General features: G+C 42.8%; 1 protein-coding gene across 4 annotated transcripts in view; it reads right to left on the bottom strand.

Moving 5' to 3' along the window:
* ZCCHC17 (zinc finger CCHC-type containing 17) overlaps positions 1-15479 on the bottom strand; it is a 69498-nt gene that overhangs the window by 50503 nt on the left and 3516 nt on the right. For 3 of the 4 annotated variants that reach the window (XM_055255500.1, XM_055255497.1, XM_055255499.2), the window contains one exon: positions 5834-5954. The exons of the other annotated variant lie outside the window; for it this stretch is intronic. In XM_055255500.1, the coding sequence (XP_055111475.1) occupies positions 5834-5899 (66 nt within the window). In that variant the 5' untranslated portion in view covers positions 5900-5954. Of the gene's footprint in view, positions 1-5833; positions 5955-15479 lie in introns of those variants that run through there. 4 annotated transcript variants of the gene reach the window in all.

The following is a 15479-nucleotide window of genomic DNA, read 5'->3' on the forward strand; positions in this document are numbered from 1 at the left end:
AAATCACCTCACTGCTGTAAATTAAGAGAATCTCACTTTTCAATCCTGAAGCTCCAGTGTCACATTATGGTCTTTAGAGGTAATATAACAGACCTTAATTTGGCCTCTCCCAAAAGGAAAGATTAATATGCTCCAGAATGGTTGCACTCAACTGTTTAGGCATTGTTTCAGATGTCTAGCACCAGGTGTTTTCATCACTGTGTCTCCTAGGGTGCAGTCACACCTGCCATAGATGATCACGCAGTCTGCCGGGTGTCCCAAGAATAATTAGTCAAATAGCTCAGGGGAAAAAATTCAGTAACTATCTCAACTGAATTCATTAGACTTGGGTAAAATAAATTTCCCATCTTCAGATTATAGGTGGCAAATGGCCTTGAAACTTGTTATCATCATAACGTAAATGAAGAATTTGAGGCTCAGGGGCATAAGTTACTTGTCAAAAGTCACAAAGTTAGATACTAGCACAGCCAAGTACAACACAGACTTTTTTTTTTAATTCTAGTCCAGTGCTATTTCGACCTTACCAACATGAATCTCCCCTCAGCATTTCTTTGGCTATGGCAAGCCTAAGCCAAATCCCAAGTCTCACTGCTATGCTTGTACCCCTACCATGTATTAATATAATGCACTCTGCTACCAACATGCTTCTCAGAGGATGAGAGAATGAATATTGGCTTCTCAGCTATTTAATTACTAGGTCCCAAATCCCTGCTGAGTTCACCAAGAGAAGAGCTGGGACATGGGCTGAAACACCACCTTCTTCAAGGACAACTAGTCCTGTGAGGCTTGGACTCCATTTTAAGCACCTACCTACTATGTACAAGATACCATGTCAGGTACTGTGAAATAAAGACAACTTTAAAAAAGGGATGCCCAGTCATTTTAAATGAATTTGAAGTAGTTACCAAGACATATGAGACAATCATGGCCTCTATTCTACAGTAACTCACAATCTAGTAGTGGAGAGAGAGACATACAAGTAATAATAATACAAGACAGACCAGGATAAATGCTGTAACAGAGCTGTACCAACAAAGGACCATAGAACCACCAAATTTATCTATATTCCTCCTATAACTCAATTCAGTCAAAAGAATTCTCTTGGCTGGGCGCAGTGGCTCACGCCTGTAATCCCAGCACTTTGGGAGGCTGAGGTGGGCGGATCACCTGAGGTCAGGAGGTTGAAATCAGCCTGGCCAACATGGCGAAACTGTCTCTACTAAAAATACAAAAAATTAGCAGGGCGTGGTGGCTGACGCCTGTAGTACCTGCTACTCTGGAGGCTGAGGCAGGAGAATCGCTTGAACCCGGGAGGCAGAGGTTGCAGTGAGCTGAGATTGCACCACTGCACTCCAGCCTGGGTGACAGAGTGAGACTCTGTCAAAAAAAAAAAAAAAAAAAAAGAGGAATAGAAGAGAAGAGAGCAAGCTGTAGGTTAGGATCCACTTTAGAAATCCGAGTTATTCTGTGGAGGGCAGAGTGTTCTTCCCTTTCTTTTGTGCAGCACCTGATGAGTGAGGTCTTCATGATCAGAAAAATCAGTTTCACCTCCAGTGCTACACTTCCTTCTTCTAAGCTCCGGTACCTTACTAACCTTTGGGGATACCATGAGCCATAAAGAAAAAGGACAGAGGCTTTAAAGAGCAGAGCTGTTTGCTATGTGTTAAAATGGTATTATACTTTGTATCGACTGTTATATTACAAGTTGGGATCAACTTAACAGAAGTCAAGAGCCACAATTATCTATAACTGACTGATAGTCACAAAGTCTGTCCTCCAAGACCTCACATTATTAGGAGGTAAAACTTCTGTCAACCATATAAAAGCAAGTATGAATGCCAAGTATAAATACCAAGTATAAATGATACCATTAAAATACTATAGGCTCAGGCCAGGTGCGATGATTCACGCCTGATCCCAGCACTTTGGGAGGCTGAGGTGGGCAGATCGCTTGAGCTCAGGAGTTCAAAAGACCAGCCTGGGCAACGTAGTGAGACCTTGTCGCCAAGAAAAATTAGCCAGGTGTGGTGGTGTGTGCCTGTAGTCCCAGCTACCTCAGGGGCTGAGTGGGAGGATCACTTAAAACCCAGGAGGTGGAAGCTGCAGTTAGCCAAATCACACCATTGCAGTCCAGCCTGAGCAACAGAGTGAGACCTTGTCTCAAAAACAAGGAAAAAAAAAAAAGAGGCCCAGTGTGGTGGTTCACACCTGTAATCCCAGCACTTTGAGAGGCCAAGGCGGGTGGGTCACCTGAGGTCAGGAGACTAGCCTGGCCAACATGGTGAAACCCTGTCTCTATTAAAAGTACAAAATTTAGCTGCGTGTGGTGGCGGGTGCCTGTAAGCCCAGCTACTTAGGAGGCTGAGGCAGGAGAATTGCTTGAACCTGGGAGGTGGAGGTTGCAGTGAGCAGTTGCAGTGAGCTGAGATCACACCATTGCACTCCAACCTGGACAACAAAAGCAAAACTCCGTCTCAAAAAAACAAACAAACAAACAAACCACATGCTCTTGTAAGACACTGAAAACAATTTTTTGGCTTTACTTTCACTTCAAGAGGAGGCAGCCAACATTAATTAATTCCTACTATGTCTCAGGCATTGTATTTTTATAGATGATTGTAGGGTCCAGCCCCACAGAGTCGGTGGGTCTCTCCCCGTGTGCAGAGACGAGAGAGTGTAGAAATAAAGACACAAGACAAAGAGATAAAAGAAAAGGCAGCTGGGCCGGGGGGACCACTACCACCAAGACACGGAGACCGGTAGTGGCCCCGAATGCCAGGCTGCACTGATATTTAGGGCGGACTAGGAGCGTGACCACTGAAGCACAGCATCACAGGGAGAAGGTTAGGCCTCCGGATAACTGCGGGCAAGCCTGACTAATGTCAGGCCCTCCACAAGAGGTGGAGGAGTAGAGTCTTCTCTAAACTCCCCCGGGGAAAAGGAGACTCCCTTTCCCGGTCTGCTAAATAGCGGGTGTTTTTCCTTGACACTTACGCTACCACTAGACCACGGTCCGCCTGGCAACGGGCATCTTCCCAGATGCTGGCGTTACTGCTAGACCAAGGAGCCCTCTAGTGGCCCTGTCTGGGCATAACAGAAGGCTCACACTCATCTTCTGGTCACTTCTCACTGTGTCCCCTCAGCTCCTATCTCTGTATGGCCTGGTTTTTTCCAGGTTATGACTATAGAGCGAGGATTATTATAACATTGGAATAAAGAATAAGTACTACTAATGATTAATTATATTCATATATAATCATATCTAAGTCCTATATCTGCTATAACTATTCTTGTTTTATATTTTATTATACTGGAACAGCTCGTGTCCTCAGTCTCTTGCCTTGGCACCTGGGTGTCTTGCTACCCACAGATGATAGCTTATTTAACCATCACAGTAATTCTATGGAAGAGAATTACTGTGAATAAATGGAACCTCCATTTAACAAACAAGAAAACTGAAGTTCAAAGAGATTAAGTGACACCCTAAAGGCTCACATAGTAAGCAAAAGAGGTGGGACTAGAATCCCAATTTTGTCTGGTTTCAAAGCCTCTGGTCTTGAAACAAATATAATGCCTTCTCTACCAAACGATGATAATTCATTCAGTCATCAAAAATGTATCAAGCACTTACTATTTTCTACCCATCCACCTAAGACTGAGATATACAACAAAACAGACAGAACTCGGCCCTCATGGAGCTTAGTGTCTTGTGAGGAAGATAGACATTAAACAAGTATATAGTTAAATACAGTGTGAACCTATTTATTTACAATGGGTAAAAAAAATTCTGAGGAGACATTAGGGCTGAGACCTAAAGGATGAATACAACAGGATGGGAAAGTGGGTAGTTAAAAGGAAGAGTGTCTTAGTCTGTTTGTGCTGCTATAACAAAATACTGCAGAAATTTATTTCTCACAGTTCTGGAGGCTGGGAAGTTCAAGATCAAGGTGCTAGCAGATTCTGTGTTTGATAAGGGTTCAGTCTGCTTCCAAGATGGCGCCTTATTCCTGTATCCTTTGGAGGTGACAAACGCTGTGTCTTCACACAGCAGAAGGAATGGAGAGGCCTCTTCTATAAGGGCATTAATCACATTTACAAGGGCAGAGCCTTCACGACTTAACCACTTCCCAAGTGATTAATACTTCTTAATACCACCTCTTAATACCCCCACGTGGGGGACTAAAGTTCAATATGAACTTTGGTATTTCTCCAATATTCACTTTGAAGCCTAATCCCCAATTCAATGGTATGAAGAGGTGGGGCCTTCAGGCCCCTCATGAATGGATGAGTGCCTCATAAAAGGGCTCGAAAGGGTGAGTTCGCTCCTTCTGTCCCTTCTGTCATGTGAGGACACAGCATTTCTTCCCTCCAGAGGATGTAGCAGGAAGGTGCCATCTTGGAAACAGAGAGTAGTCTTCGCTAGACACCAAATCTGCTGACAACTTGATCTTAGATTTCCCAGCCTCCAGAACTGTGAGAAATAAATTTCTGTTCTTTATAAATTACCCAGTCTCAGGTATTTTGTTATAGCAGCACAGACTAAAAAAAAAAAACAGCATGTGCAAAAATCCTAAAAAGAGAGAAAGAACTCAGACTGTTCAAAGCTATTAAGGAGGCCAGTGTGTCTTGACTATGAGTAGGGTAGAACAAACAACATTATGAGAGCACCCAGCGGCAAGCTGTGGAAGGTCCGTGTCTGTATTCAATTGTAATGAGAAGCTTCTGAAGAAACGCGAGAAAGCAACATGTCCGACCTACTTTAAAAATCTTATTCTAGGCCAAGCACAGTGGCTCATGCCTGTAACCCCAGGACTTTGGGAGGCTGAAGTGGGAGTATCACTTAAGCCCAGGAGTTTGAGACCAGCCTGGGCAACATAGTGAGACCCCAGCTCAATTTTTTAAAAAGAATTAAAAAACAAAAACAAAAACAAAAATCTTATGTTGGCTGCAATGTGAAGAACAGACTGGAGAGCAGCTACAATGAAGCAGGGATCCCAGTAAAGACCAGGCAAGAGATGGAGAGTTTTAACTAATAGGGTGCCAAGGGGATAAAGAAGTACACAGACCAGAGATATAATTAGGACTTGCAAATAGACTGGAGTGGGAGGGAAAATCAAAATCAAATCAGGAAGAGAAATCAAGGATGATGGCCAGATGTGTAGTCTGGGAACCTGCAGAATAGTGGTTCTATTTGTTGAGGTGAAAACATCTAGAAGAGAAACAATTTTTTGAGTGTCTCAGTATGTTCTGTGTTACTTTAACAGAATACCAGAGACTGGATAATTTATAAAGAAATGAAATTTATTTGGCTCATAATTCTGGAGGTTGGAAAGTCCAAGAGCAAGGTGCCAGCATCTGGCAAGAATCTTCTTGTTGTGTCATCCCATGGTGGAAGGTAAGAGGGTAAGAAGGAGAGAAAGAGATGAAACTCACAGCCTCAAGCCTTTCAATAATTGGCATTAATCCATTCAGGAGAGTGGAGCCCTCATGACCTAAATACCTCCTACTAGGCCCTACCTCCCAACGTTGATGCACTGGAGATTAAGTTTCCAAAATATGCTTTTTAGGATGTTCAAACCACAGCAGTGAAAAAATAAATTCATTTTAAAACATAAATTAGACATGCTGGTATTCCAGTGATGATGTCAACTACACACTTAAATATCTGGAGCTTAGAGAAGGCACATGTGATTGCCACATGTTCCGCTGGCCCTTCCCATTTAAGCTGTAATGCTCGAGACAGACTTAAGTGGACAGGAACATCAAACCCAGTTGTCACCCTCAATCTATTCTTAACATAAATGGTGGGTTTTCAAAACACAAAAGAATATACCTCTCCTTGGAAAATAGTGTAGAGAGCAGGCAAGTTTTCCATGGTCTCAGGCCTTCCTGAATTCATCCTTAATATTCTATGGCTCCTCCATTTCTCTTCTATTAAAGCTAATGCAAGTGTCCTGTCATAAAGAAATCAGACACCAATTACAGAGATATCTGCATTAAAGAAATGAATATGCAGACAATCCACAGCTATTCTATACAGAATAATACCACTAGATTTAACACCATACACTTTTATCCAAATCTCTCTTGTTTATTCTAATTGTGGGGAGTTTTGGAAACCTTGATCCTATTTCTCAACAATTTGTTACTTACCCAAGGTCATCAGGCTACTAATTTTGTTGTGTTTGGTTCTTTAAATTGCTATTTTTGCTATTTTTTTTGCCGGGGAAGAATTTTGGGGGAGGGTGGGAAAAGATGGTAAGTATGTTTGAGCGGATCTCAAAAACATGGAATAACAGAAATAAAAACATTAATGGACCACTTACTATGTCCAAGCACTGTGCTAAGCACTAGACATGCAATCTCATTTAATTCTCAAAACTCAGGCTGGGTATGGTGGCTCACACCTGTAATCCCAGCACTGTGGGAGCTGAGGTCGGACGATCACCGGAGGTCAGGAGTTCCAGACCAGCCTGGCCAACATGGCGAAATCCTGTCTCTACTAAAAATACAAAAATTATCCAGGCATAGTGGCGGGTGCCTGCAGTCCCAGCTACTTGGGAGGCTGAGGCAGGAGAATCACTTGAACCTGGCAGGTGGAGGCTGCAGTGAGCTGAGATCACACCACTGCACCCCAGCCTGGGGAACAGAGCCAACTCCATCTCAAAAACAAAACAAAACAATTCTCAAAACTCTTAAAATGTAGGTTCAATTACTATTATATTACACAGATGAGAGAACAAAGGCTTCCAGAAGTCAAATTACTAAGCATGTCAAAAAGCCAGGAAATGGGGAGTCAAACTAGCTGACTCCAGAGTCCATTCTCTTAACTACTATGCTAGGTGTTAAATCTGAAGTGACTTCAAAGAGAAAAGGGCTTACTTTTTTTTCTTGATAAAATTAAAACACATACACACTGTGAAAGTTCAGATAATAAAAAAATTCAGATAATACATTAATAATAAAGAAAATGAAATCATCTGTAATTCAATTTGATCTATATTCTTACAGTTTTTTAATATGTAGAAGCGGTTTTTTAATGGAATCATGAAATCATTAACATTTTCTTATTATAGCAATTCATACACATACACAACTTTTTGTTAACATGTACCTAATAATCCATTGTTGGATGTACCAAATTCATTTAACTATTTCTGAATTATGTGAAAATGCAGATTGCAGTTCAGTAGGTCTGAGGTGTTACCTGAGATAATGCATTTTCAACCAGCTACTAGGTGACACTGATGCTGCCTAGGTAGCAAAACTGACAGCTTTGGATACTTACCTCAGAGATAATCTTGTTCAGCCTCCTGATCCTACACAGAGCGGAAACCAGCAATCTAGCGGCTCTTAAACATGCCTCTTTACTCTGTTGGATAAATCACTGCCAAGATAAATCTAATGGTACTATCCTCAGTTCTCTTTCCTCCCAATTACACTTGACACCAGTAAGACCTAAAATTATTTTTCTTGTGTTTTCACAGGTAAATACTTTCTTCTCTCCTCAACCCCCACTGCTTCCTTTCACTTTCAGAGGATGACTTGACGTCCTGATTTGGTAAGTATTCCTGATTGACAATGACCATCCATTAAGTAGACAGCTTCACTTGAAACAGAAATGAAAGAAAATCCTGTCAGGACATCCAAACCCTTGTTCTAGTATTATCCCACAGCTCAGGAACATCCCTGTCCTCAAGTTCATAAGATAATCTTATATCCTTATAATAAACTTGCCCTTTTCTGCTTAGGTCAGCCAAAGTGTCTTTTTATTACTTTACTAAAAGTACACAGAGCTAATACAGGCAGATTTGTCAGTTCTTGAGAAATAGCTCATAAACAGGTTAATTCCAAGTTTTACATTCTGGTTAAATCCTGCCTCTTCCATTTCATAGCAATACAATCTCATCTCTAGCCTGTCCCTTCCCTCTGTCCAGTATCCCTCACCTCACATGCTAGAACAGGAGTTACTAATCTATCAGGTTCTATCAGGAGACTTTTATTATCCCTCCAACACTTGAAACGTATTAGTGAGGTACAGAATCCATAGGGGCACCAGCAGCTGAAACATCTAAATTAACTTCAAACATCTTAATCTATCATCTGTTCCTCTACACACAAAGGTCATAGGCCAGGTGCAGTGGCTCACGCCTGTAATCCCAGCACTTTGGGAGGCCAAGGTGGGTGGATCATCTGAGGTCAGGAGTTCAAGACCAGCCTGGTCAACACGGTGAAACCCCATCTCTACTAAAATACAAAAAATGAGCCGGGCGTGGTGGTGCACACCTGTGGTCCCAGCTACTTGGGAGGGTGAGGCAGGGGAATTGCTTGAACTCAGCAGGCAGAGGTTGCAGTGAGCCGAGATTGCGCCACTGCACTCCAGCCTGGTGACAGTGAGACTCTGTCTCCAAAAAAAAAAATAAGACAAAAATTAGCCAGGCATGATGGCAGGCGCCTGTAATCCCAGCTACTCTGGAGGCAGGAGAATTGTTTGAACCGGTGAGGCAGAGGCTGCAGTGGGCTGAGATCGGGCCACTGCACTCCAGCCTGGACAACAGAGCAAGATTCCATCTCAAAAAAAAAAAAAAAAAAAAGGTCAAAAGCAGAAATGAACTTACATTGTTGCTTACAGACTTCTGTTGTGATAAGCATATAAAAAGCTAGGTTTAATGCTCCCAGATTTGTACCTCCTGTAGAACAGTAGCCTAAGAAATCCCGAGCAGTTCTTCAAGAAGGAAACTGGGGCCAGGTGCAGTGGCTCACGACTGTAATCCCAGCTTTGGGAAGCTAAGGCGGGTGGATCACTTGAGGCCAGGAGTTCAAGACCAGACTGGACAACACAGTGAGACTCTATCTCTACTTAAAAAAAAAAAAATCAGCCAGGCACAGTGGCTCATGCCTGTAATCCCAATGCTTTGGGAGGCGGAGGCAGGCGGATCACGAGGTCAAGAGTTCGAGACCATCCTGGACAACGTGGTGAAACCCCGTCTCTACAAAAAATACAAAAATTAGCTAGGCGTGGTGGCGCACACCTGTAGTCCCAGCTACTTGGGAGGCTGAGGTAGGAGAATCACTTGAACCTGGGAGGCAGAGACTGCAGTGAGCCGAGATCGCGCCACTACAGTCCAGGCTGGTGACAGAGCGAGACTCCGTCTCAAAAAAAAAAGAAAAAAAGAAAAAAAATCAGCCAGGTGTGGTGACACCAGCCTATAATCCCAGCTACTTGGGAGGCTGAAGCAAGAGGATCGCTTGAGCCAAGGAGATCAAGACTGCAGTGAGGTATGATCATGCCAACGCAATCCAGCCGAGGCGACACAGTGAGACCTTATCTCAAAAAAACTGGCATGCATTTTTGAGGGAAAGCCTGAAATATAACAGTACAGTAGTCCTCCCATCCACAGCTGTACTTTCCACAGCACAGTTACTCACAGTCTACCATGGTCCAAAAACACCGAATGAAAAATTCCATAAATAAACAATTCATAAGTTTAAAACTGTTATGTTGTTCTTACTAGTGTGATGAAATCTTATGCCATCCCACTCTGTTCCATCTGGGATATGAATCATCCCCTTTGTCCAGCATATCCATGCTGCATACACTAGTCAGTGTACATTAAGTGCCCATTAGTCACATAGTAGCCATCTTGGTTATCAGACTGACTGTTGAAGTATCTCTGCTTGTGTTCAACTAATCCTTTCTTTACTTAGTAATGGCCACAAAGCACAGTAGTAATGCTGGCAATTTCGGTATGCCAAAGAGAAGCTGTAAAGTGCTTCCTTTAAGTGAAAGGGTGAAAGTTCTCAAGGGGAAAAAAAATTGTATGCTAAGGTTGCTAAGATCTATAGTAAGAATGAATCTTCAATGTCTGAAATTATGAGGAAGAGAAAAACATTCATGTTAGTTTTGCTGTTGCACCTCAAACTGCTAAAGTTATAGCCACAGTGTATGATAAGTGCTTAGTTAAGATGGAGAAGGCATTAAATTTGTGGGTAGAAAATACAAACAGAAACGTCTTCCAATTGATGGCAACTGGGTTCAGCAGTGCCCACAATTTTAGGGATCCAATGGGGGTCTTGGAATGTATCCCCCATGAACAAGGGGGTATGACTATAACAGGTTTACAATTTCAGGAAAGTAAATGGTTGTCATTTTTTAAACATGGAATATAAAACTTTTTTTCAAATTCTGTAGAAACCGAAGGTTCTATTGCGGTTACTCAGAGCCTCCTTAGTTAATCCAAATTTATTTTTAAAAAGTCAACTACCAGGCCAGGCACAGTAGCTCACGCCTGTAATCCCAGCACTTTGGAAGGCCGAGGTGGAAGGAATGCTTGAGCCCAGAAGTTCGAGGCCAGCCTGGGCAACATGGCGACACCCCATCTCCACAAAATATTTTAAAAAAAAGAAAAGAAAACTATGGCCGGGCATGGTGGCTCACGCCTGTATCCCAGCACTTTGGAAGGCCAAGGTGGGTGGATCGCTTGAGGTCAGGAGTTCAAGACCAGCCTGGACAACACGGTAAAACCCTATCTCTACTAAAAATACAAAAAATAAAATAAATTAGCTCGGCATAGTGGCACGTGCCTATTGTCCCAGCTACTCAGGAGGCTGAGGCAGGAGGATCACTTGAGCCCAAGAGATGGAGGGTGCACTGTGCCGTGATCATACCACTGCACTCCAGCCTAGAAGACAAAATGAAACTCTGTCTCAAAAAAAAGAAATTAAAAAAAAAAAAAAGTCAACTCTGAAATATCTAGGTCACCACAAGGTCCCAGACCAATGAGGCTGCCTCTAAGTCAATCAACCAGAGGTGAGCCTCCATACCAAAGGCTGAGGGAGTAGAACCCCCAAAGAAACTAGAGCTGGGAGAAGTCCCACTCAAAGCAGTTGGGTAGAAGCCTCTCCTCAGTAATCAGGCAAAGGTCAATTATTACTGATTCACAGTTAATCTCCCAACCTTACGGTGGGCCACAGTGAAAGGGGGAGTGAGTGAGAATTACTGCAAGGGTGCCTACTGTAACAATGTATTCTGCTTTGATCCAGTTTACATACTAAAATTCTGTGTAAGATTTCACTTGGAAAAAAAAGAGTTCTGCTACTTTTAAAGAGTATACAGCGGGGCACGGTGGCTCACGCCTGTAATCCCAGCACTTTGGGAGGCCAAGGCGGGTGGATCACGAAGTCAGGAGATCGAGACCATCCTGGCTAACATGGTGAAACCCCGTCTCTACTAAAAATACAAATAATTAGCCGGGCGTGGGAGTGGGCACCTGTAATCCCAGCTACTCGAGAGGCTGAGGCAGGAGAATGGCGTGAACCTGGGAGGCGGAGCTTGCAGTGAACTGAGATCGTACCATTGTACTCCAGCCTGGGCGACAGAGCGAGACTCCATCTCAAAAAAAAAAAAATAAATAAGAGTATATAACATTGATCCAGGCACAGTGGCTCACACCTGTTAATACCAGCACTTTGGGAGGCCAAGGCAGGCGGATCACTAGAGCCCAGAAGTTCGAGAACAGCCTGAGTAACATGATGAAACCCCATCTCTACTAAAAATACAAAAATTAGCTGGGCATTGTGGTGGGAACCTGTAATCCCAGCTACTCGGGAGACTGAGACAGGAGAACCACTTGAACATGGGAGATGGAGGTTGCAGCAAGCCGAGATCATGCCACTGCACTCCACCCTGGGCAACTCCACCCTGGGCAACAGAGACTCTGTCTCAGAAAGAAAAAAAAAAAGAGTATATAACATTAAGATGGATATAGTCAGTCAGACAGGACCACATTCATACACTTAAAAGAGCCAGTAAGTTGACAAGGATTGGGGTACACCATTTGGAGTTGCCTTGCAATAGTTCTGAATGCAGAACAAAGCATTCTGCTTGAATGTTTTAAACAACTGTGTTATATAGGGAAGCAACAGGGGACCAATTACTAGCCACTCTTCTTTCCAAAACAAGGGACAGAGCAAGGAAAGTATGGGATGGAAGTAAAGGATACAGGAGAAGAAATGGTGGCCCAGAGTGAGGTCAGTCTATGTTGGGTGAGGAGGAAATCCACAAAGAGAACTGCAATATAGGGAAGAGTAGAGTGATGAAGGCACACATTGGAGCAGCCCAGAATGGGTAGTCAGAGCTTGAACATCAAGAGGTGGGGCCTGAGGATCAAAGAAGTAATGCAATGTTAATTTCATAATGTTGGTAATTACACTGTGGCTATAGAGGAGAATGTCCTTGTTTGTAGGAAAAAAAGTTTTCAGGGCTGTTGGAGTACTGGGTCAGCAATTTAACTCAAATAATTCAGAAAAATGTTATCTGTACATGCTTCCATAATTTTGTGATAGTTTAAAAAAAAATTTTTAAAGTACACATGCAACTGGGGAAAAAACCCTACACATCCTGTCCTCCTATCCCCCAAGCAATGAAAAGTTTAAACAACAATATTAAATTGGCCAGACATTTCATAGCCTTTTTGGAACTTCATTTAATGTGTCACCTTACTGACCTGGCCAAGATTTTTGTTGTTATCATTTTCCGGCTTGTTTGGATTTAGATTTTTTGTTACTTAAGAGTACTAATTGACTAGAACCCTAAAGAATTTAAAGGAATTTTAGTTTATTTTTAAGCTGTGCTGGAATTGTGAGCAAAGTAAGCTAACTAAAAATACTAGGATATGAACAGAGACAGAATAATGACTCCAGAGCCTGCACTGTTTGTTTTGTTTTTTGTTTTGAGGCAGGGTCTCACTCTGTTGTCCAGGCTGGAGTGCAATGGTCCAAACATGGCTCCCTGCAGCCTTGACCTCCTGGGCTCAAGCTATCCTGCTGCCTCAGCCTCCCAAGTAGATGGGACAGAAACACACCAACGAGCTTGGCTAAATTTTTTTTTGGGGGGGGGGGTAGAGACTGGATCCCATTATGCTGCCCAGTGTGGTCTTGAACTCTTGGCTCAAGCAATCCTCCTACCTCAGCCTCCCAAAGTGCTGAGATTACAGGCATGAGCCACAGCACCCAGCCAAGAGCCTGCATTCTTAAGCACTATACCTCAAAAAGAATTTACAATCTAATATGGTTTGGCTTTGTGTCCTCACCCAAATTTCATCTTGAATTGTAATCCCCACATGTTGGGGAAGGCACCTAGTGGGAGGTGACTGGATCATGGCGGTTTCCTGCAGGCTGTTCTCATGATAGTGAGAGAGTTTTCACGACATCTGATGGTTTAAATGTGGCAATTTCTCTTGCTCTCTCTCTCTCTCTCTCCTCTGACACCACATAAGACGTGCCTTGCTTCCCCTTCACCTTCCGCCATGAGTTATAAGTTTCCTGAGAACTCCCCAGTGATTCAGAACTGTGAGTCAATTAAACCTTTCTCCTTTATAATTACCCAGTCTCAGGGAGTTCTTTAGAGCAGTGTGAAAATGAGCTAATACACGGTCTAAATCTAAATTTTGTAGAGTATAGCTCTAACACTAACTAAGTCCCAACATTAAAGGAATCAATGCAGATATCATTCATGGAAGAGCTAGGATGAGCAAGGTCTGGATCCATTCATTCAAACATGAAACCAAGGACCATTTCTTATTTGATTTTGTGTTCCTGGGGCCTGGTATACTACAAGTGCTCAGTTTTTTTAAATGAGTGAACTGAGCCTTACTATATGCCAAGCACAGGTAGAGAAAGAGGGGGGAACACATTCTGGTCTAAAGGATATAGAACGAGAAGGAGCTAGGTTCCATTTAATATGTTGGACAGATCAACAGATGGAACACTTTCTTTTTTATTATTTTTTTTTTAAGAAAGAGTCTCACTCTGTCGCCCAGGCTGGAGTGCAGTGGTGCGATCTCGACTCACTGCAACCTCTGCCGCCCGGGTTCAAGCGATTCTCTCACCTCTGCCTCCCAAGTAGCTGGGGCTACAGGCATGCAACACCACGCCCGGCTAATTTGTGTACTTTTAGTAGAGACAGGGTTTCACCATGTTGGCCAGGCTGGTCTCAAACTCCTGACCTCAAGTGATCCGCTCGCCTCGGCCTCCCAAAGTGTTAGGATTACAGGTGTGAGCCACCGCACCCGGCCGTGACACTTTCAAATGTCAAACTGGTGGTCCAACTTTTCTCCCTCCCACCAAATTCTAGAGTGACCATGTAAGATAGATGCTTCTTGTTTTCAAATTCCAATCATGACCTGTTGAGAAAATAGCCAAAAGCAGGAAAGAGGAATAGTAAAATGCCAGGAAAAACACAAAAGGTGAACTCAGAAAATGTAAAAGCTTAATGGAATTACGGAAATAATTAAACCTATTACTCTTATGCAACTGAAAATGAAGCCAAGTGATTTGACAAAGGCTGCTCACAGTTAGCAACATTGGTACAAGACCCCAGGATCAGCACTTATTCTACCACCCGACACTACTCTTTCAGTCAATTATTCCTAAGATCCCTTCAAAGTCTTATAATAGCTAACATTTGAGTGCTTCATATCTGCCATGTATTAATCTAAGAGCTTTACTTCTCTTAACTAATTTAATTTTCTTTTTAAAATTTTATCTTCATGACATTCAATAATTCTCTTCTTGACTATCCCATAAAACAGGCAATTATCATTGCCATTTTAAAAATGAGGACACAAGAGAAGCTAAGTAAACTTGCTCAGGATTGCAAAATATGAATGATGGAGATGGGATCCAAATCATTTTTAGGGACATTTTTTTCCTCCCTCTGTAGAATGTGGAATTCTTGTAAGCATGCCTTTGTCTTGCACATCATCATATCCTTCCTCCCCAAATCTCCAGTGCCTAGCACAGTGTAACACACATGGAAATTGTCTACTAAAATAGTGAAGTATTTAATTTTACCCCATTTAAATTGTTAATTCATCAATTCAGTATGCTATTGATTGATGTTTATACATAAGGTACTTTATAAACCTGCTTTCAATCCTTAAAACTCCTCTACAAAGCAAGTAATCCTATTTTACAGGAATGAAATAACTTGTCCAAAACCACATAGCAAGAAAGAGACAAATCTTATGCCATTCCAAGGGCCACACACACTTGCCACTAAACCACCCCTGGAGTGCAATGGCGCGATCTTAGCTCACTGCAACCTCCTCCCAGGTTCAAGCGATTCTCCTGCCTCAGCCTCCCGAGTAGCTGGGATTACAGGCACGCACCACCATGCCCGTAATTTTTGTGTTTTTAGTAGAGACAGCGTTTCACCATGTTGGTCAGGATGGTCTCGAACGCCTGACCTCAGGTGATCCACCTGCCTCGGCCTCCCAAAGTGCTGGCATTACAGGAGTAAGCCATGGCACCCGGCCTAAACCACCCTTTTCAACACAGTCCCTGTTCTCAAAGACCTCCTAATCTGATAGGGATATCAGATATCATCATTCCAACAACACCCTAAACTCCCTTTAACTCTGTCTTTATATTTAACTATCTGGCAGTACCTCTAACCTGGTCAGGGACAGTTGCAGATA

This window comes from Symphalangus syndactylus, chromosome 12 (assembly GCF_028878055.3).
Source record: "Symphalangus syndactylus isolate Jambi chromosome 12, NHGRI_mSymSyn1-v2.1_pri, whole genome shotgun sequence".
Taxonomy (NCBI): Eukaryota; Metazoa; Chordata; class Mammalia; order Primates; family Hylobatidae; genus Symphalangus; species Symphalangus syndactylus.